General features: G+C 38.3%; 5 protein-coding genes across 6 annotated transcripts; 4 read left to right on the top strand and 1 right to left on the bottom strand.

Annotated features, from left to right (window-relative positions):
• Nucleotides 1-456: 456 nt before the first annotated feature.
• Nucleotides 457-3045, top strand: LOC113761194 (50S ribosomal protein L5, chloroplastic). Its single transcript, XM_027304063.1, has 3 exons — nucleotides 457-870; nucleotides 1055-1255; nucleotides 2425-3045. The coding sequence occupies exons 1-3, from the start codon at nucleotides 616-618 to the stop codon at nucleotides 2767-2769; spliced, it is 801 nt and encodes a 266-aa protein (XP_027159864.1). The 5' UTR covers nucleotides 457-615; the 3' UTR covers nucleotides 2770-3045.
• A 919-nt stretch (nucleotides 3046-3964) lies between these two features.
• LOC113761841 (sphingoid long-chain bases kinase 2, mitochondrial) lies at nucleotides 3965-8092 on the top strand. Of its 2 annotated transcripts, none has more exons than XM_027304994.1 (12): nucleotides 3965-4389; nucleotides 4528-4604; nucleotides 5110-5163; nucleotides 5240-5299; nucleotides 5980-6057; nucleotides 6201-6247; nucleotides 6357-6397; nucleotides 6558-6642; nucleotides 6721-6835; nucleotides 6985-7107; nucleotides 7204-7304; nucleotides 7716-8092. In XM_027304994.1, exons 1-12 carry the CDS (start codon nucleotides 4218-4220, stop codon nucleotides 7843-7845), a joined length of 1083 nt encoding a protein of 360 aa, XP_027160795.1. In that variant the 5' UTR covers nucleotides 3965-4217; the 3' UTR covers nucleotides 7846-8092. The 2 variants fall into 2 exon arrangements, with proteins under 2 accessions (XP_027160795.1, XP_027160794.1); XM_027304993.1 differs by having other exon boundaries at nucleotides 5107-5163.
• Nucleotides 8093-10283: 2191 nt separating this feature from the next.
• Nucleotides 10284-12331, top strand: LOC113761646. Its single transcript, XM_027304719.1, has 5 exons — nucleotides 10284-10705; nucleotides 11280-11434; nucleotides 11533-11599; nucleotides 11750-11801; nucleotides 11878-12331. The coding sequence occupies exons 1-5, from the start codon at nucleotides 10333-10335 to the stop codon at nucleotides 11969-11971; spliced, it is 741 nt and encodes a 246-aa protein (XP_027160520.1). The 5' UTR covers nucleotides 10284-10332; the 3' UTR covers nucleotides 11972-12331.
• Nucleotides 12332-13915: 1584 nt separating this feature from the next.
• Nucleotides 13916-16709, bottom strand: LOC113760352. Its single transcript, XM_027302901.1, has 3 exons — nucleotides 15810-16709; nucleotides 14160-14702; nucleotides 13916-14029 (listed from the first exon to the last, which is right to left on the bottom strand). The coding sequence occupies exons 1-3, from the start codon at nucleotides 16707-16709 to the stop codon at nucleotides 13916-13918; spliced, it is 1557 nt and encodes a 518-aa protein (XP_027158702.1).
• Nucleotides 16710-21338: 4629 nt separating this feature from the next.
• LOC113762666 (soyasaponin III rhamnosyltransferase-like) lies at nucleotides 21339-22376 on the top strand. Its single transcript, XM_027306215.1, is given in 2 exon segments — nucleotides 21339-21721; nucleotides 21724-22376. Coding segments are annotated over 2 exon segments (732 nt in total). The 5' UTR covers nucleotides 21339-21477; the 3' UTR covers nucleotides 22212-22376.
• Nucleotides 22377-22774: the final 398 nt, after the last annotated feature.

The following is a 22774-nucleotide window of genomic DNA, read 5'->3' as shown; positions in this document are numbered from 1 at the left end:
TATAAAAGAACCATATGAAGCAGCATTAAATTTTGGGAGGAAAGGTTGTTCCGGTGGAGAAGAATGGAGACTACTAGAAAATGGTTTAGAAAGTAAAAAATCATTGGTAAGAAGGAACGTGAGAAATAAAGGGAGGTAAATTTGGTTTAAAATTTGTGTGTTTGTTGATAAGCGTTAATGGATAAAGTTAACAAGTATCGATTCACGCTTTATTATCGTAATAAAGATGCTACTACCTACTTACTAGTATTCGTAGATCACAAAAGTCCGGCCATGTCCTATACTCCTATCCAACGAGCGACTGTCCAAAACTGACAATAGATCCATTTCCTTACGCGCCATGACACGCGTGTCTCAACAATTCTATCCTAAAACGAGTTTCGTTTATCCTCCTCAGTCCTCACCACTCTCCTCTCTATCAGCTACTCGTACAAATCCAACCCTCCCTTTTCCCACTATTTACATCATATGAATCAGTGGCATACCCGTAAATCACCCCAAACTCAGCCTCGTTTCTTCTAGCCAATTCTGGGCGCCCCCTCTATCTTTTTATTCTTCCGGTTCTGAAACCTCATCCCCACCCGCTTTTCTTTTTTTCTAATAACAACTCCAACAATGGCGTCGTCGCCAACGCTTTTGCACTCCACTGCTTCTTCATTTTGCGGTCAATTTCCGCCGCATTCAGTTCGGTTGCCGTGCGGTGACCTCAGGACCACGCGTCCCGGTGGTCGGCTGTCGGTGAAGGCCACGGCAGCTACAGTCCTAGTGGAGAAAACTGAAGCCAAGCAAGTTAATCGGCTCAAGGGTAGATACGTCGAAAAAATTGTACCTTTGCTCAAGGAGGAGTTCAATTACACTAACATTCATCAGGTAAATTGCTGCTGTTTCTTTCATTCTCAGTTAGTATTTCTCAAGTTGTTAATAGTGAATTTCAATCACTGAAAGGTTGCAGAAATGAACGAATTTGATTTTTTTTTTGGCCGGTAGATGTATGAATTTTTTCTGGTGAACTTATTTAGCTGAATTTTGGTAATGATTGGTTGAGTTGGGGCAGGTACCAAAGATTGAAAAAATCGTTGTGAACTGTGGCATTGGAGATGCTGCGCAGAACGCCAAGGGTTTGGATGCGGCCATGAATGACTTGGCTCTTATCACAGGGCAAAGGCCGGTGAAAACCAGGGCAAAGAACGCCATTGCCACCTTCAAGATAAGAGAAGGTCAACCACTTGGAATTGCTGTCACTCTCAGGGGAAATGTAAGCCGTTTTTCTTCCCTAGTGACGGAGACAACCACATTTTGAGTTTTGAAGAGAATAGGAAAATCACACTATTACGCTCAATTTTGTTGTCTCCTTTATCTAGTTGGTTTTTGAACCTACATATGAGTGTGATCGTTGTTTGTTTGTTTTGGACGTGTTTTATTTAAGATATAGTGTACTATTTCCACAATTAATATAATTCAATGCAAGTAATGACTTAGGTTTGCTGAACCAGAGTATCTGAATGTTTACAGAGCTCATTAATCTTCTTTAGTGGTAAAGTTTTTTTAATATTACCCCCTGCTGAATAGGGAGAAAAGGAAGAAATAAACTAATAAAGAACCTTCTTATTTTGATCCATGCGAACTGACAGGTCTCACCTATACGTACATATGCTTATTGACAGCCACAAGAAAGGTTAATGGCTAACTATTTATCATGCAACAGGGAAATATTTAACTTTTTGGTTTCAGATAAGATAAGATGTCTACTATCGAAACTTTTGCTCCAGATGGTTCACAATTTGGATTACTGGCACCTTTTTGCTAGAAAGAAAAATAACAGATAATGTATTTCTTCTTTTTAAATTCAGTGCTTTGTCAATGAATCATGTTTTAGTGAGCATTTATCCCTTGTTTTTTCACTTAAACTCCTAACAAGAATTTATATGCTTATTGAAGATTAGGATTCTGAACATTGAAATGAGGATATTATTCATACTAGTAGATTGGCAGCTAACATGATTGGTTCACTCGTGACCTTGAAAATTGATTTTGAAGGAAGCAGCTGAACATATATAATTTCCACATTTGACACAAGGAACTATAGTTGGAAAAGGGCGTGCAGACTTCAGGTCATTTTTTTGGGTTGACAGTCAGGTTTTTGATATCATGTAATCATTTTTTTTTTAATCCCTAAAGTGGGTAAGAAGATGATGTTTTGACAGTTTTGGGAACTTGAATGCATGCTTGACTGTGATTAGTGTTGCGGAACTGTGAAGTTATGCAACATAATGCTGAAAGTTGGCATTTCTTCTTCCTTATATCTAATTGTTTTCCAAATGTCTTGGCTTCTTCAGGAACTTGTATTTCTTGTGGAACTGATACTTGACTAATTTAGGCTTGGCTTTCATCATTGATATTATTATTATATTTTTTTTTTGGCAGGTCATGTATGCATTTCTGGACAGGCTAATCAACTTGGGACTCCCTAGGACTAGAGATTTTCAGGGTGTAAGTCCAAATAGCTTCGATGGACATGGAAATCACAGCATTGGATTCCGTGACCAGAGTGTGTTCCCTGAGCTAAGTTTTGATGCTCTTGGTAAGCCAAGAGGAATGGATGTTTGCATAGCAACAACTGCTAATACAGATAAAGAAGCTCAGAGATTACTTGCTCTCATGGGAATGCCATTTAGAGAAGGCAGTACTGGTACAGCAACGGTGGTAAGGAAGAAAAAGCTCAAAGCTCATCATTTTGACTCAAAAGCAAAGCAAAGGGCTAGAAGATGAAAATACCAAGAGCTGCGTGTTATTTTGCTCACCTGCATCATTTTTTCCTAGGTTGTGGAAGGCATGTGCATGGTGTCATTAAACATGTAATTGGCATTTACTGCTTGTTAGAACTTTTTCTTGAGAGGGATTTTGTAGTTGGTAAAAAGTCCCAGGTCCTCACCTGTTAATGCTTAGTGTATAATCTTGAGACTTGGTAAATTGGGTGAGGAACATCCCTTCTGAAGACAATTTTGTAATTTTGATTCTTCATCTTCAATCCAATTGCTTCAGTCATACCTTTTCCGCACCTCCCCTCTCCTCTCTGTGCCCCCCTTTTTGGCTGTTAATATGATACTTATTTTCTTTCTTGAGGGTGGAAATGGCTCCAACAAGCAGGAAACAATTATTAATGTCTTAGTTAAAATGAAACATTCGATTGCTCTGTCAGTCTGAAGGGATTGTGGTTCTGTGGAGTGGTTTCGGGTGCTGGGCTGATGGTGCTTGCAAGATGAAGCAAATCAAGCATCAAGAAGGAACAGATTGGTTATCAGATGATAAGGAGAGCAGGGACAGGAAATCTTGTGCATCACTGCTTTGGATGGACAAAGTCAAGAAGAAATGGTTAATCGCATCCTTTGCTACAAATTTCCATGTCGATAAGTCAGTAGTAGGTCATGAAACCTAATCCAGGGGGGCCAAATGCAAATTTCCACTTCAGAGTTGGCGATTAATGCCTAACTTGTTTTTATCATAATAATAATTCCAGGGGTCATCAGTGACACCCATATAATGAAGTTGTGAAGGAGGCTATAAATTTGGAAAACAAGGAATGCAGCAGTTGACAATCATATAAAATTTCAAAGGAAAGTCACAAAGTTGGTGAAAATTACTACTACATGCTACTATAATTCTTAACAACCAAGTTCAGTAGTACATCTTGCGACCAACCCAATGATGAGAACAATATTGTTACTATTAATATTCAGTGGATTGACAAGGGTTTAAAATTCAAACGGCTGCCTTGGCACTTCACCGGAAAAATTAGCCGCCACCCACCTCCACCTCCACCACCACCACCTCCTCCTCTCCTACTAGATAGCAAGGATAAAATTTACAACATCTTTGTTTCAAGGATACATAAAATCCTAAATTGGCGGGTAATCCCAAAACTAATCCTTGTCTTGGATGAAACAACTAAGATCCTACTATGTGAAGCTAAGCTGTAAAAACAACTAGTAGTAACAGAAGGAGTCAAACTAAGAAAAGTCCCTCCTCCTTTGGCTTTGGTTTGGTTCTCTCACTTCCCATTCCTAATTCAGATTTATTGTTCTTCAAGTCTTGTTGGATTAGACTTAAATTAATCCTGCCCTATTAATTAATTACCAGAGCATATAAACATTTCGTAACGTTTAGTAAATGCTAAAGCGTGGTGGCATCTTCCTGTATCAGAGTATTAATTACGAGAGATGTTAGCATTTCAAAGCATAGCTACCCTGGCAATGGCAAAGCCGGCCTCCCTTATCAGAGCAGAGCAACCCTTGGCCACCGATCTCACCGCAGCTGATCGCAGTACTATTTCTCTCTCTGGCAGCGCCTCCTCTCGCCTCCTTGACGTGGTCTTCGTCGTCAATCCTCGAGGTCCCTCTCTCTCTCTCTCTCTCTTCGTCCCACCCTCCCTTCCCCCACCCACCCCTCCTCCCCCGCCGGGGGGGGGGGAGTGGTATTTCTGTTAAAAATTTGATTTTTTTAGTTAAATTCGAATTTCGAAATGAGCAGGCTCTAATGGACGAACGGGTGAGCAATGGAAAAAGTTGCTACCTTACATCAGGTCTCGCCTCGGTTCCGATTGCAATGTGAGTGTTTCTTTTTCGAATATTTGGATTTTTTTTAAATTTTGAATTGCTGTATAGCGGCAGCATTTTAAAGTTGAATTCATACAAGTGCAATTAAGCTGTTGCTTGCTCATAAAATGTTGCAAAAGTAGACAAGTGATGCATAGTTGCAGTCAAATTGAGTTCGGGGATGGTTTAAATTTGACTTTTCATTGATTTTTCTTGAAATTTGGGAAAAGTAATCATTTGGAAGGAAAGAAGATCATTGATATACTTTCCCTGCATTTGATGTCAATTGCGATTGCTTGGCAGCTGGTTGTTAAAGTAATCTGGATTCGGTTGACAAGATTAATGGGTGCATTCAACATAATGTTGTGGGAAATGTTAGGCTTGTTTGTAGAGCATGTATTTGAAGCTAAATGTCAACCACGGCTTCATTAAATGTTTCTGTGCTGTGGCTTATAGATATTCTTGAATATGTTCTATGGCTCTACTATTTAAATAGAAATATTTGTTTCTCTAGCAGATATGTGAGTCTTTGACTTCGGGACCTTGTCATGCTATTGACATAACAAGGGAGGTAAGCTTCTTGATTCTTAATGCTCTAAGTCTGACACCAAACAGAATGTCTTCTATAACGTTATCTGTATTTCCAGGCTATTCGTGAGGGTGCCCAGGCTGTGGTTGCTGTTGGTGGTGATGGAACTCTGCATGAGGTGTGTCTCTATCCACTTCTTATAGGACTCTGGACCTATTATTATCTGCATGTGAATATGTTGAAAACTTTGGTAACTTGCCAAAGGAATCAACCTCCTTTAAACCTTCAAGACCCATGTCCCCTTTTATTGTAAAGGAGAAAATGCAGAAGAGCTTTGAGCATGTGCTAGATTTTGACCGCTTAAACCATGAGCACCTAATTGTCCAGAATGCTAAAGATTCATAATAAAATTGTAGTCTTAGAAGTTGATTGCCATTTTTGAAAAAGGTCACTAACTATAATTAATAAAACAGGTGTCCTGGATGCAGCATATACATTAGAACAACAAAGTTTTTATCGTTTTTTTTTCTTTCATTTATCAACACTATCTAAATGAGTGACCTTGTTTCTGTTTTTTACCTGAAAAAAGAAAATTGTTGTGTACCGTGTCCTGAAGATTTGTTTCAGTTAACTACTGTAATTTTTATGAGTCAAGTGATTCCTTGTGAGCTCTAGTATATAGCCCATTTCATGGTGTACGCAAGCAGTCGCTTACTACAATTTACATTTACTTGTTTTTTAAGACGTAATATTCTATTTGTTCTTTACTTTAATGTATCACCTTGCAGAAGACAGGGATACCTGCCCACAAAAATCTTATTATCAGTGTAGAAATTGTTGAAATCTCATGATGTGCAGGTTGTGAATGGTTTCTTCTGGGGTGGAGAGCCTGTAGCTAGCCATGATCCAAAGTCAAGTCATAAAACTGCTCTAGGTGTAAGTTATACATCAACATGCTTCAGAGTCAAATTTCAACATTTTGTGGTCTTTTAACCATGAATTTTCCAGTTCATATACTTGTATTGAATGTAACTTGTCTGCTCTAGATTTGTGAGATTAACTATTATCATTCTCTACAGCTTATTCCTTTAGGGACTGGATCTGATTTTGCCAGAACATATGGCTGGTCAGTTGGTGCTTCTTCCTAGCATATTGATTGGGTTTTACCGTATGCAGTTCTTTTTGAGATCCTTCAAACTAACCTGCTGCTGTACATTATTTTGCTGTTTGAACAGGAAAAATGATCCTCATGATGCCATTGAACGAATTGCCAAAGGTAAAACTTGCTAGAGAAAATATTTCTTTGATGTTCTAATTTTCATCTGGGCTGCCAGTATTCTGCTCTTCTCACTTTCTTTAGTGCCCGCCATTTAGCATCATTTAACTTCTCCAATTTCAATCTTCGCTCTTTCTCATATGACAAGTGTGTTCTTCAGGGCTCAGATCTCGGATTGATGTCGGAGTTATTAGTGGAGAAAGTGGGGATCCTCATTACTTTATAAATGAGGCTGATATTCATTTGTAAGGATGACTAATCATATGAACTGTTTAATATGAAAATCTCAGTGGTGATTCATTGATGCCCTGAATAATTTGCAGAAGTGCAAAGGCAGGTTATTATGCATCAAGATACAAGAAGTTTGGAAACTTGTGTTATGTTATTGGTGCTTTGCAAGCTTTCTTTAGGCACCAGAATAGGGATTTAAGGATCAAGGTTGGTATACTGTTGTATTTCCTTGCACAAGGAATCTGTTTATATGCCTTTCTTACTGTCAAATATCCATTGTACGATTCTTTCATTATTTTAGGTGTTTCCTTTTAAGAGTCTCCGTCTGTTTGTACTCGTTCAATTTGTTGATCTAGGTTGATGGAGGCGAATGGGAAGTATGTTCCCAGGTAACAGCCCTTTGTGTTGGAAATGCAAAATACTTTGGTGGTGGAATGAAGATTGCTCCAAATGCAGACCCATCCTCTGGGAATTTTGAGGTGTAGTGAACAAGTGATTTCATTTTTTGTTGGTACTTGATAACATATGAATTTACTATTGACAGCATAGAATTCCACTTTGACTTTCATCTGTAGGTGGTCATCCTTCAGGACTTCAGATGGCATGACTTCATTCTCAATCTGCATAAGCTGTATAACGGGACACACTTATCAGTGAAAAATGTATTTTCACGAAGGTTTGAATCTGCTCTTTGAAGAAAGTTGCTAATTGCTTTCGATGCTTGTGTAGGTATTCATTACATTTATGTAGTTTTTCTTAGTTACATACATGGCTGACAATAATTGGCAAGCTTGGAATATCAAACATGAAAATGGTCTGAGACAATCCTGTATAGCTGTATGGTCCACCTACTATCTAAACGGCTAGAAATGAGAAAGACACGATTAACCTTTTCCATTCTTTTGATAGCCAGTAGTTTGTTAAGCATAAGCTTCCAGTTCAGCAACCAACCAAGTGAATGTTTGTGTTTGAAATGCAATTGTTCTGGGCTATATCTGCTTTCCAACACATTGGCTGTTTGAACGTCAGTATATCTTGCTAGTGCTATAAGTGAGCAATATACTTATAGAATTGCTCTCTCGTGCAGTGTACAATCAATTGAAGTTGAGGAGATCATTCCAAGTGACAGCATTTATGTTCAGTCTGATGGGGAATATTTGGGGTTCCTTCCCAGGAAGTTTTGCATATTACCTGGTGCCATTGAAATGATATGCTAGTATGAAACTGAAGAGGAATTGTCATGCAGAGGCTTTTAATGTAAATATAGAATGATGCATTGACTCACTTTTGTGCAGGGAGTTTAACACTGACTAAGCGTACACACTACGGGCTTCTGCCTTGGGAGAGTAGATTGAAATTACGCTGTTTACTTCTAGGATTCAAGAAACAAGTAATCTTTATGCTGATGTAAATGGAGTGGTCGAATTGAATTGAAATGAAATGGACGGAACTTGTGAAAGGAAATTCTTTTGGTGTTTGCTAGTATTTTCCATCTTGCTGTGATAGGCACTTGGAAACTTCAGAGGTCAGCTGTTAGGCCTGGGAGGGTTTGTAAAGATTTGTAAGGGGCTAATTATATCCTCGATTTCCAGCAGTATTATCAATTATTCACGTGCAGCATCAATCTGTATCCATATCCTGAAGTAATCTGCAATGTAACTATATTGCTAATGCTACAAAAACTACAAGTGGACTATTCGGCAAATGAACACTATAGTCGTTCACTGGGGCATTAGTTTTGGCGTTTGCCTCCATTCTTCCCATATATATGGGCATGCATCTGTTGAGAGCTTTTATTTACTCTGTATAATCGCACTTTGTCAAATAGTTGATGACATTTGTGTGCTATATAATACATAGTCAGAGCAGATATATCAGCTAACAGAAATAACTCTTAAAACTCAAATTTCAATGAACCATGAAGAAGACATGCTGCCAATCTGTTCCAAAACCTAAGTATGTGGTATTTAGTAATATCTTAATTGCATTCTTCTGTTTACCTTCAAATTCTACGCTTTTTAAGGCACATGTCAATAACTGCATTTTTAAGTTTGGGTTGCGAGGTGCCTTGCATTTTTGGGTTGATAGTATTTTCAAAGTTTACTGGGATTCTATGGGTTGATTCCTTGTTTATTGAGCACTTAAATTTACCCAGTTAAAAGACGCTCCAATTGTTTCCATCAAGAATCATTTTTTGGATGTCCTTTTCCATAAAGAATCTTTTAGGAACACATGAGCAAGAAACATGACCTTGCTTGGATTCCCTAGGGAGACTAGAGCATTTCTGCTCATTATATTCTCCAGTTCTCCTCTACCCTTTGCTCAGTTCTTGTTGTGCGTGTCCTTTGGTTACAGAGCCCTTGAATTTGTGAAATTTCTAGATGGTCTACATCTTTTGAATTACTGGCAGCGACGGCACAATTCTCTTATGAACAGGAAAACAAAAATTCTAGTGGTCGATGATTACATTAATAGAGGAAAAAATTTAGGGACAATTTCAGATGCATTTCAAATCAATATAGATTAGGAATAATTTCATCCCCTACGATTAGCATTTCAGTAACAATATAGACCCAATATGTTAAATTTGTTCTAAAAAATCCCAAAATACTCTTTTGTTACTTTGAAAGGGGAAAAACTCACTAATAAATTTCTTATATATTGCAACTATTGTAAACAACATAACCACCATTGTAATGAACTCAACAAACCACATCAACTTAATCCCCATATTCTCATCATTTTGACAACCTACTAATATCCCTCCAAAACTTCCCATGCAAATCAACTGTGACAATTAAAGTTTGCATTCAACCTAATTTTTAGTCACTTTTTTTTTTTGGCCTAAACTCAGTGTTTGAATTGATCAATGTCGCTATCCAAACTCAATCTAAATGGTTGCAACCTTGCTGATGCTAAAATAATCTAACCCAACAAAAATACCAACACGGAGCAACCAAAAGCAACACAGGAGACCATATCCCATGTCTTTAGGCAAATCTGATTGCAATTTTTATATCCCAAAATTCTTTTTTACACAATTGGCATAATAACGTAACATTCCTCAATCCATGTTCCCTTTTTAGCTATCACTTTTATTTTCTTGTCTATATTTTGTATCACCACCATCCTTTTCACCTTCATTTAGTTTGACAACAAATCTGATTGAGCAACTTATCATTTATCAATTTCAATTCAATAACACTTACAAAAAAAAGGAAAACAAAAAAGGGAAAAAGGATCTATTTCCATAATAATGGGGATTCGAGATGTATTAGATGGTTATGTAGATGGCAATTACGGAAAAATAGTGGATTATGAGGTGTAGGAGAATGAAGGTAGGAGAGAGAGTTGAAGAGAGAATAAGAGTTTATTTTGTGTGATAACTGTTGCTTTATAATGAAAGACTAGTTGTATTGGTAAGAGTATTTTTTTTTTGTAAGAATTATTTATAAGTGAAAGATATTATAGTCATTTTACTATATGAAGGGAGGTTAGTGTAATTATTCAAACCTGAAGGGAGGTGAGTGCAATTGTTAGAAACCTCAGGGGAGGTTTCTATAATTATCCCAAAAAATTATGGCTGGCATTCATTTCAAGGCAAAGATATTTAAAGCCAAAGGCAACCCATGGGCATAGGTCCAATTCTCAGCCGCGTATCATCGGACAAGAATTTTTCCCAGGAAACCTTCTCCCGAAACCACATGGCAACTGTCTTCTCTACTGCTTCCATCTCTTCCAAGCTCTACACTCATCATCACCATGTTAGTTTCCCCGATGCATACAGGTCCTTTCATTGCCAAAAGACGTACAAATTGCAATGTAATTTGAAGAACACAAGCAACACTTCATCCTCTTCCTCTAGTCAAGAATCCGAACCTGAAAATTTGCTGCTGAAGATGGCATGGTACGGCTCTGAACTCCTAGGCATTGCTGCTTCTTTTGTACGTCCTCCAAAAAATGTTGAAGCCCCGCAAGGAACATCAGAGCTAGCTCTTGATAGGTCCGGAATAACTGATCGCAACTCAATTGTGGAAGCTATTAAAGATGATTTTCAGAGATCCTACTTTGTAACAGGTTCAATTCTGAATCCAACTTGTCAAGTACCAGTGTGTTTATTTACTTATTTATCTATTTCACATTCTTCAAATCACGTCACTCAGCGCTGGTATTTTCGAGTTTGATTCCCGATTACGTGCTTCAACCGTTTCAAAGACTTGTTTGTATTCATGAAATTAGAGTTTGAATTTTGTTCAGTTGGTAAATAAAAGTTATACTAGACACTAGAGACATTAGTTGAGCAAATTAATGTTTTCTGTGGATTTGGCCATCAAGATTTTGTTTTGAGCTGAAAGATCCCCTCAAAAGCTCTAATCTTTGTAAGTTTTCTCCAAAATCCTCATTTTCACATTGACATGAATACAACGGACCATTTTCTAATAGAACAATAACTTGGGGATGAAGAAGTTAGCCAAAGTGAATACTAGGTATTTGCTTAAATGAAGGGATGGCATTATGTGATCCCACTCTTGCTCATAATTGGTAAAGAACCAGGTTAATTTCTCAAGGAAGGGAATAGTAGCATGCTCAATCAATAAATACACATAAAAGCTCAATTTCATAACTGCTTGTTCTTCGTGTTTGTGCTCAGGAAACCTGACACTTGATGCATATGAAGAAGACTGTGAATTTGCAGATCCAGCAGGTTCTTTCAAAGGCTTGCGACGGTTCAAAAGGAATTGTACGAATTTTGGTTCCCTTCTTGCGCAGTCGAACATGAAACTTATGAAGTGGGAGGACTTTGAGGTCAGCTAAGCATCTGAAGAAGTTAAATGGGCGAGTGTGCACAAGTTATCTACGCTGGAGGGTTACAAACTGTTCATATGGAATTCTTTTGGGTGCAGGAAAAAGGCATCGGACACTGGCGTTTCAGCTGCATTATGTCATTTCCATGGAAGCCAATTCTTTCAGGTATCTTAAGGTGCTTATGTGACACTGCAAATATGACTTATTTTCTGCAAGCTTATTCAAGCTGAAAGTTCTAGTAACAAGGACATCGTTATACGCTTAGGAGCACATTTGCAGTTGGTTTTACATGTTTTTACGCTGGTTGTGTTGCAGCAACTGGTTACACGGAATATTATTTCAGCAAGGAATCTGGAAAAGTATGCCGGTATGTATTACTTCTGGGCACACTTTCTTGATATTTAGCTTGATCATCTGCTAACCTATCTGGTGGTAACTTGCAGGCATGTCGAGCACTGGAATGTCCCAAAAATGGCTTTACTGAAGCAAATTCTGAGGCCTAGCAGAGGGTTTTGGCAGAAAAACGAAGGTAGTTAAGATAATGTTGGGTGTAGGTAATGAACAAAATCAATAGAATAGTTCGAGAAATGTATTATAATGGCAACCAAAATGAACAGACTTCGGGTTCTAGAAAAGCATAATTTGAAAACTTTTCCTCATCAAAGAGCCAGGGGAAGTGAGTTTGGTTGGTCAACGCTCCAAGAAATGTATATAGTTCTCGAAGACTTGGTCTGCTTAACGGACACCATGAAGACTTGATTACTGATTAGGCTATAAATGATCAGATTTATCATCAATATGGGCTGGTTTGGATGGCACAAAAGTTGTTATAAGAACAAATCCTATTTTTAATTCTGCTTATTTATCATCAATATATGCTGGTTTGTATTCCGGGCTTGGACACATGCTCACATTTACCAGTTGATCATCTAACAAACATTAATTGGTGCTGAGAAGCTCAGTTTCTGCTTCTCGAAGGGGAAAAACTCTTCCTGCTGTGTGTTATACCAATTAGATTTTAGGATAAATTACCTTTTATCCTCCTGTAGTTTGGTGTTTTATCATACAATTTTCTTATGGTTTAAAAACCAACATATGACTCTCTCATGGTTTGAATTAACGTGTTATCCTTAGTTTTTCCGTTACAACTAACGATCAATAGTAAAAAGTCAAAATCAAATTAATAAATCGATAAATTTACCCCTTTGTTACTTCTTTTTTTCCTCCAAACATAAAAAAAGAAGAAATTGAAATAAAAATAGATAAATAGGAAAAGATTAATCTTTCTTGCACTGACAGTGTGCATACTGTTTGTTCTGGATGGATGACGATTTTGCAAATTTTGAATTTAAAATTCAATTTTTGCACATGTGTCATAGATTCAACCGTAATAGTGTATATAAGATTTATTCAATACCAAATAGAAAATACCATTAAAGATTTGGTTTAAAAACTTATAGTGATAATTGTAGTAAAAAAGATTTGGTATTTATTGTTTCTTTTTTATTGGTTTCATATTTCCCTTTCATATTTTTTGTTTCTTATTTATTTTTTTATTTCCCTTCCATCTCTTTTGTATTCAGAGAAAATTAAGATTTTGTAGGTCAATGTATAAGTTTTCAAAATCATCTCTTCTTTTCCCAAAAAAAAACAAAAAGAAAAAAGAGAGAAAGAAAAGGACAAAAAAAAAAAGAAGAAAAAAATGCAGTGAAATGGTAAATTTGTCAATTTATTAGTTTGACTTTAATTTTTTATTATTAATCGTTAGTTTTAACGAATAAATTGATGGTGACACTTTAACTCAAATCATGAGGGAACTATATGTAAGTTTTTTTAATCATAAGGAGTTGTGTAGTAAAGTATCTAACTAACTACATAGAAATAAAAGGTAATTTACCCTAGATTTTAATCCACACTAGAGCGACATCGGAGATAAACTTTGATTGATTGGACGGTTAGGAGAGTATCTAACTTAGGACCCTGTGGAGTTTGGAAAATCCCAAGTCGGGATTCATTGCAAACAGAAACTTATTCACTTCAGGGGCCTCCTAATGTGTAGAAAGAACTGAATTAAAAAACATAATAGCAACATATTTTTTTCCCAAATTGATATGCTTTAATGGCCAAAAAAAGAGGTTTACTCACCCACCTAATTACCGAAACTGGATCTGGAAGTTGATTTCAACTTTTGCAAACATGAAAAGCATACCAATCTAGCAGAAATACATATTTGGGCCTTGTGTTGACTAGGAAAAGAACTATGTAAACTTGGACAAATTTTGGAAAAGGATTTATCATATACAACCCAAAACTTACAAAAATTCATTTTTCATCCCTTTTTTTTTTTTTTTTTTTTTTACACTTGGGAAGGATCTTGTCTCGAGCCATTAATGTAAAACATTATGCACTTGCATGCCGACGTATCGAGTGTTGGGATCACCACCACAGCAAGTGAAAATAATAGTAATAAAGTTGTTTAGTTCATATCCTGCTATACATTTCAATGATTTCGTCTTCTACACATTCACCAACATCAATTATCATGGTATCTTTCTTTTCTGAAGCCAAAAGTCTGCAGCAATTTCTTCTAGGAGACTGCTCAAAAATGGAAAAAAAAAAAAAAAAAAAAAAACTAATGAGAACTTGATAGGTTAACACCAGCGTAGAGTTGTGATTTAGCATGCATTATAATAAAACTAAAACCAAGGGAATAATGCATACATACCTTATCCCAAAGGAACGGATTAGGCTTCTGATAAACTTCCACCTTACGAATTTGTGAAGGATTAGCCATCTTCCATTCACACTGATGACCTGATTTTTTGTAGTAGACATATTGGCTAACAGTTTGATTGGTCAAAGGATTGTAATGAGCCGCAGACAATGTATACACCGCGGGTCTCTGGCAAGAATTTTTGTTGAGAGATCGAGTGTTGAAGGTGAATCCAGTTTCATCGGCCCTTTTGTACCAGTTGACAAAGCTTCTTGCTGGCAATTCCATCTCCCTCGGGGTGACGACACCCCGGATAATCTGGACAGCATAACCCCATGAGACCGAAATAGTCCAGTTTCTAGCATTGTCATAGCATATTGATTGCTGCGCTAGCGCTGCAGAGTCCAGTTCCATCGGCACCTTCAATCTCTGCAGCGCTTCAACTTGGTTTACATTTGGGAAGATGGGCAGAATCAAGTCTAGATGGTGGAGAGAGACTAGGGGTGCAATTGGATGTGCTGCCAAGATGCCAAACACATTGCCAAACAAGTCGAACTGTTGCACAAAATGTATAGAGAGAGAGTTTTAAGTTAACCACAAAGAAGTACGTAAGAACGAACAGCAGTTGGTTGACCGCATCTACGGTCTAATCTTCTAGCTTGGTCTTTCAAAATCATAGAAAATCTGACGTTTTTTTTTAATCTAATTTTGGGTTGCCAGCAAAAGGCAAACAGGATCAGGGGTTGTTCACCTGAATTTCAATTAAAGCTCCTATTTCATCATATGCATTAACTATAATATCTAATCAGCCCCGGCCCCTTTAGATAATCTAAATATAGTACTCAATATCCAACAGACAATATTATTGGAGCAAGTTCACTTAATCATACCGATGCATGATATGTGTATCTGAAATTTTGTGTTTAGTGTTTAGGCGCACCCAAGCCACCCACCTGGTTGGTTCATAGCAGAAATGATGACGAACTTGACCTGACCTGTATATCTACAAATTTCAAGATTTTTGCAAGTGTTTTTTTGACATTTCTTGACACCCTTAATTGCGTGCTGGTTTTTTCACCTATACATTATGATGAATTCTTGTGTTACACTTGCCCTACCGATTCATAACTTGTATACGGTACTTATCCTAGCTACCAATTCGTCCATGGATCGATCCCTCTACAGTTTCAAAATCTTACCAACTTTCAATTTTAAATTAAGGAGATTAATTTCAACCGTAAATCGTTTCCATCCATTGTGTTTGAAAATTGCACGGAAACTCAAATCCCTTATCTTATGATCCTGCGTTTTCTTGAAATTCTAAATTAACTGTAATGTATTAATTAACCTTAACTCATTAATTCATCTAACTCAGCAATAAATCGGACTTCACCTAGATTAATATGGTTGCTAAGAGACAATTAACGATGAAATAAATGCCATGCCATACTAGGATAAACGTAAAAAGTCGAGAACAAAATTGATCTGTAACAACCATTCTGGACTGGGCTAGCTAGTCCGACGAAGATTAAAAAAAAAAAAAAAAACAATGGTTGTAGCCACAAAATTAATCTAATGGAAACAAACACAAAAGAAAAAAAAATGTACAACTAATCAAACAGACAGAAAAACTTCTTGAAAGTTGAAGGGGAAAAAAAAAACCTGGTGAAATCCAAGCTCCTTGGTCAGGGGGACTCCAAGTTCAGCCAAACAAGCATGGACTCTATCATCTGAACCGTACAATTCCGGGTACCTTTGTATGCAATTGTCCTGAATTTTTTCCAGAGCTTTGGCCAAGGGATAGCTTATGGCAAAACCTCCACCACCATAAGCCATGTTGTACGAAAATCTAATGTTCTGCAAATGGCTCTCTGAATTGCTACCAATATAATAGAACTGATTGTGATCATACTTGGATAAAACTCTAACAAGATTATCAGCAACAAAGAATGTATCGTCATCCCCCATCACAATCCACCTAACATCCTCCAATCCCAGCCTTAATGTTTCAGATACAATCCGGGTTAAACGTAATGCTGATCGATCACCTTCCGTATTCTTGTACCTGAATTTGGTGGTGTCGCTCGACAATTTTAAGGTTGGAAGAGAATTGTCATCCTCAGTACCTGTACTTACAGTCTTGTCGAGCCAAACAAACCCTCTCGTCTCCCCCGGCCTCCACCATAATTTTACGTAGTTCTTTCGTTGATTCCATAGATGGGATGAAGCTGCAATGCCGAAAACAATGTGATGGAGCTGCGTTTTTCCAGGGTTTTCTGACTCTTGTACTCCTCTGACGTTCGACTTGTTTTGACTAGAGTAAGATTGTGTCTGCAGAGACGATGACGATGATGATGATGATGAAGATTTTTCTAGATCATGGATGTGAAGAGGGGTCTCGATGTATATGGCTAAGGGGCACAATAACTTTATGTAGTAAATAACGCAGGTGATGAAGGAAACGAGAATCACGGACGCCATGAGTTTTGTCAGCCAACCAAGAATGGAACTTTGGTTCTTCATGGAGTGTAACAAAATCCTAGCAGATTCTACATCTTTCATGGTTTTGGGATTTTCAGGATCTTCGTTATGCACTGAACTATAGAAATAAAATCTAAGGGATCATGACAAATTCTTCTAATGAACAAATTCAGATGTTGATTGTTTGATATGATGAAATCCAAGGAATAGTAGTATATCCAAACCTTCCTTCTTCAGTGGTGGAATGCGAGGAGAAAGAAGAGGAGGAGATGTTGCTCTTGAAAGGTTTCTTTAGTCAAGGAGTCTCACTCATTTGGGTTGGGTGTTCTAGCATTTATAGGTCTCTCGGACGGATCAAAAAATTTCAAATTCTGTTCCACAGCCACAGCCACAGGCCCCCCCCCCCCCCCCTTCTTTTTTTTTTTTTTTTTGGAGGAAACAGGACACACATATATATATATGTATAATTTTAGTATGTTATTAGTAGTAGTACTCTTGAATGGGTTTTTAATTGAACCTATGTATTAGCACCAAATATGGGTTAGTGGTTCAAAGCCCAATGGCAACGTTTAATAGGTTCACGAATAGAGAGGTTACCAGAATCCATTAGTTGTACTTAATTCGATTCTGGGAGGCAACTGTACAGCTTGCGTTTGGATTAATTGAACCTTTGCATATCACAAGTATTTATTAGTACCTTTTTAATATTTTCTATTCTTTTTGGGTCAAGAAAGGAAATGCAAATATCTTTGATAGATTGTGTACTAGAAATTGAATAAAAAAAGTACGCATTTATTGAGGTTGAGAATCTATATATATATATATATATATATATATATAATGAATATATATATAAGGTGGAAATTAATAAATTGATTGAAAGATTTATATATATATATATATAAAAGAAGCAGCTTGATTCAAACTCTTCCTTTGAATTTCGTCCGCCACTTTTGGGATAAAATGTAATTTGAGATTAGATTTTGACGCTTTTCTAGCATATGGTACAAGTGCTAGATGACGGTTTTTAAAGAAATTTTAAAATTTTCATTTATCTTGGTTTTCTTCTTCTCTGATTCCACCCACTTTTGGATGGAAAGTAGACTGACCAAAATTAATTAGACTTTATCATTCCCTTTCCCTGCTCAAAAACCAGTCTAAATATTAAAATTCTTTTCCCTTCATTTCCTTTGCTTTCCTTTCCTTCCTACTCCCTCAAAACAAAAAAAATGCCCAAGAGTTTGATTCGAATTCAAACTTAAATAATAGCAAGGAACTCGAGCAATAATAAGAATTGGATTAAAATATTGAATCGAGTTCAAATTTACAAAAATTTGACTTGTTAAAACTTGATAACAATTGACTAATTTTTTTGTTAATCATTTATGAAGATCACATATGCATTATTAACAATATACTTATATATATATATATATAAGAGCTCAAACCGATCAAATCAAAATCAAACACAAATTTTAAGGTGTTGAAAGGATTCGAGCTCAAATTCAAGTTGGAGGTAGAAATTCAAAATTGAGCACCAACAAATTAAAACATCGATTTGTTTTGATTGGCTTCAAGTTAAAGTCTATTTCAAGAAGTTAAAAAGAACAAAAATCTGAACGCAATGCACCTTTTGCCGTGCCATATTCATGTCTAACTTTTCATTTTGCATTTTGCACTAGAATAACTGTATCAACGGGACTTGATAGCCGAGTCGGAGTAACACAGCATCTGCACATACCTGGCAACTCCAAGAATTGCGGAGAAGATAGAAAAAAGTTCCCCCCACAGACAATGAGCAGAGATCATATTCATGTAGTGTTGCTGCCTTGGTCAGCATTTGGGCATCTTATGCCTTTTTTCAAGCTTTCTATAGCCTTAGCCAAAGCTGGAGTTCATTCTTCACTCATTTCGACCCCAAAAAACATTCAAAGGCTCCGCAAACTTCCTCCTGATGTTACAGGCCTCATAGACTTGGTGGCATTTCCCCTGCCAGCTGTTGACAGGAGTTTGTTGCCTGAAGATGCCGAAGCCACAGAAGACGTATATTTTGAGAAAATTCAGTCTCTAAAACTAGCATATGATCTCCTCAAAAACCCATTCAGGCAATTCGTTGCACATCAATGACCTGACTGGATCATCTCAGATTTGATCTCCCCCTGGGTGGATGCATGGTTCGCCATCGCGGGTCGCGGTCGAGGTATCGGTTGTTCCACATCCGTCGCGACATATCGGTTGAATATTGGGTGATACGCACATTATAACACATGACAGTTTCCAAAAATTTTGAAAAAATTACTAAAATTAGAAAATACTAAAAAAGATACAATTTAAAAAAAATATCCGAGTTGACTCGGATATATCAGTCAATATCATGCATCACGGATTTGAATCGGTCAATATCGGCTGAGTCAGAGCGAGTTGCCGCGGATATGATAATTTCGCGATTCGGGGATCGGTATCGTATCGGTCCCCTCCGTTCCAGTTACGATTCGCCCGATACGGCGAACCATGCAGGTCGCGGTCGCGGTATCGGTTGTTCCACATCCGTCGCAATATATCGGATGATACGCACATTATAACACGTGAAAGTTTCCAAAAATTTTGAAAAAATTACTAAAATTAGAAGATACCAAAAAAGACACAATTTAAAAAAATATCCGAGTTGACTTCGAATTGACTCGAATTTATCGGCCGATATCATGCATCATGGATTCGAATCGATAAATATCGGCCAAATCAGAACGAGTTGTCGCGGATATGATAATACTGGTCCCCTCCGTTCCAGTTACGACTCGACCGATACCGATAAGTATTGGTGCACCACGCACCTGGAGAGGATTAAACTATCATCGAACCAAACAAATGCACCACGCACCCGTCTAAATTTTTTGAAGCAAATCCACATTTTAATGTGGTAATTGGTGGGAGGCAAAGTTTGAATCCTTGCCTCCCACCTCACCAAGCCTTAAAGGCTTGATGGTGGCTAGCAACCTTTGGGCTGGTGGTTAGGAGCAAATTTAGTACTAGTATTTTGAGAATTCTAATGTCAATATCAGTTGCCTTTTAGGCTGAGTTGGAGCTGTTTCTTGCTGGATTCTATGTAAAATACTTCTTTCAATTAACGCATCACATGAATCCGCAACTTGCCCCCACTTCCGCTCAAGCAGCTCAATTATTGTACTTGCATTCCCAGAGCTATTTAATACTTTTGCTCCCGCTGTTAAAACTTAAAAGCTATACTTCTCTAATTATTGGATGATACACTTAACTTTTCTTCTCTTTACTGGTTGCAGGTTGAGGGTGCTCACCTCGGCAGCACCTTGTTGCCGAGGTGACCTCATTTCGTCTCCTACACGAACACAGCCGTTCCCCGATCCGGACTCTGAGCTCGGCTCGGTCCATGGTCTCCTACTCCGATGACCTCTACATCCCAGGCTGTCACCTCGGTTAGGCGCTGATGACGTAGACACCCCTGACAACACCCAGGACCAGTGCTTTATCTGAAAAGCACTAGGTGATCTTAATGACCACTGCGCAGGACCCCCGTCACCCAGCCCAGGCGGCTACAGTGTCAGAACCAGGCCCCTGGCAGGGAACAGAGCCGTAATGTCAGGACATGGGTCCCACCAGCATGAACCCTCCGTCCTGACCTCCACTCCCACTCTATAAATACCCCACACATTCCCAACAAGTAAGGTGACTGTTCATTTGACAATACTACTGTTTTTCTCTCGTTCTCATACTAACTTGATCGTCGGAGTGATCCCAGGGGAGAAGCCCCGCCATTCACTTCGGACACGAGGATACACCTCACTTCACCTCAGAAGAGGCTGATTTCGACTGGTTCAACCGCCCCCCAAAAATCACCTCCTCACAGGTTTTAAAAAATCACCTGTACATATAATACATCTATCTGCTGCTGAATGTACAAGCATCACTACAGAAACTTTGTGCTGTTCAAATCCATTAACAAATAGAAGCGCAAGCCATCAAATCCCAAAAGATCATCCATTTTCTTAGCAGGTAAATGTGCTGTTTATCCATAGACCAATTAAGAACGGCATGAGAAAGGATTAGGAAATTTCTCACCCTGCTCAATGTAGAGAGCTACCTATTGTTTTAAGTAACAGAACCGTGACAGAGAGATGAAATGCAACCACACAAAAAAAACAGAAGAAAAAGGATGACCTTGAGATTTGGTTCGACTCTCAATCTCATCTCCTTTACCTGTTTCTCCTTGTAAGGTTTGCAATTGGCCCTTGAACCAAAAAAGAAATGCAACCATAGTAGCAGCATCCAATTGAACCGACTACAGCCCACTAATTAGGTGGTGTCTTATTTTCTCATCCTAGTACGAAATGACTAATACCTTACTGTTCTGAAGAAAGAAAAAAGAATCAGTTACTAGTAAAGAATGTGGACCAATTGAAGGAAAGAAAGTAGCCCCATACAGCCACAGACAACTCACTTGTACACCATGTAAACTGTAGGTGTCCTTGTCATGCTCCAAAGGCAGTGCACATTGCCCAATTGTCCAGCCAAAACATTGAAAGTGAGATTGAAAGAAGAAAAAAGGAAAGAAAAATCCCATGACCCCATTTCCACTCTGGAATATGCTTTGCTTGCCTGACTTAACCTACACCAACTAGGGCATACAATACATAAATTGAGAAAGACATCCGGGGGGGGGGGGGGGTTGCAGGGAATTGGCTTGAACCAAAGTCGCTGGCCAAAGGCTCCACCACCCCATAATAAACCGATATTTGGAGTCTGGGAGTCTTATTTCTGTACATTTCGTACCCTCCCATGTAGTTGCTCTGTCTCAGTGGGGCACTGATGCATACCTATGATCACGGCGCTTGCTCTGAAGACGCAGTCAATTCATGTCTTCACCGACGAGTGTTGGAACAAAGTCTTCCAATGGCTTAACGAGCAAAGTCACAAATCAGTGGTTTTTGTTGGATTTGGGAGCGAGTGCAAGCTGAGCAATGATCAAATCCATGAGATAGCATATGGGCTGGAACTCTCGGGGCTATCTTTCATCTGGGCACTGCAAAAATCGAGCTGGGCGGGGAATGAAACTGATGTTCTGCTTCGGGTTACAGCTCCAGGCTTTCTAGAAAAGGGGTTGTGCACGTTGGGTGGGCACCTCAGAGGGAGATTTTAGCGCACCCTTCAATTGGAGGTAGTTTGTTTCACGCCGAGTGGGGTTCCGTGATTGAGAGCTTGCAATATGGGCACTGTCTTGTGGTGTTGCCATTGATCCTTGATCAAGGCCTGAATGCAAGGTTGGTGGTTGAGCAGGACCTGGTCGTCGAAGTGGAGAGAGGTGAGGATGGATCTTTTAGCAAAGATGATGTAGCTGAGTCGTTGACACGAGCTATGGTACCAAATGATGGTGGAGGTGGAGGGGAAGCAGCTGCCCTCAGATCTCGTGTTGCTGAAGCTGCTGCTTTGTTTGGAGATCAAAAGCTTAATGACTACTACATTGAACGATTTGTGGAGTGGGATTCAAAAGTAGATGCCAGTTTACAACTGCTGGAGAAGATAAGAACATGCTGGATTATGTATCGACCTTAGAATCAATTAGTCGTATCCTTAATTTTGAACCATTGGGCTCTAGTCGAGTGGCTAAGAGCTCTTCTGTGCAGTAAATCAAGGGTTTAAACCCCTTAGTGCATTATGGGTAATCTTTGTACTTCATTTCTAAAAAATAGTAATGCACTTGTTTAGTTTAAAGATTCACTCTTCAACTCCCTACAAGTTTAGGTGGATTCCCCCTCTCTCATAGTCAGTTGATATCCTCTTGTGTCACTACTTGATACCAAATTCAATACCAGTCCCACTTATCACACGAAGATAAAGAAAATTTATATAAATAGTACATAACAATTTAAATAATAAAACACTTGGTATAAATATAAAAGTAGATACTGAGTTGTCACTGATAAGTGGCACTGAGGATCCATGTGCTCCCATATTAATAATGCACGAGAGGGGTTTAAATATAGGAGTTGACACTGAGTTGCCAATGCCATGATAAGTGGGATTGACACTGAATGTGGCACCGAGTAGTGGCATAGAGGATCCCAACTGCATCAATTGGTTGATATTGACTATGCTCCAGAACAATTTCTTTAAAA

Source organism: Coffea eugenioides, chromosome 2, assembly GCF_003713205.1.
Source record: "Coffea eugenioides isolate CCC68of chromosome 2, Ceug_1.0, whole genome shotgun sequence".
Taxonomy (NCBI): domain Eukaryota; kingdom Viridiplantae; phylum Streptophyta; class Magnoliopsida; order Gentianales; family Rubiaceae; genus Coffea; species Coffea eugenioides.
The sequence above is the reverse complement of the archived record's forward strand: the minus strand, read 5'-3'. Positions and strand labels throughout refer to the sequence as shown.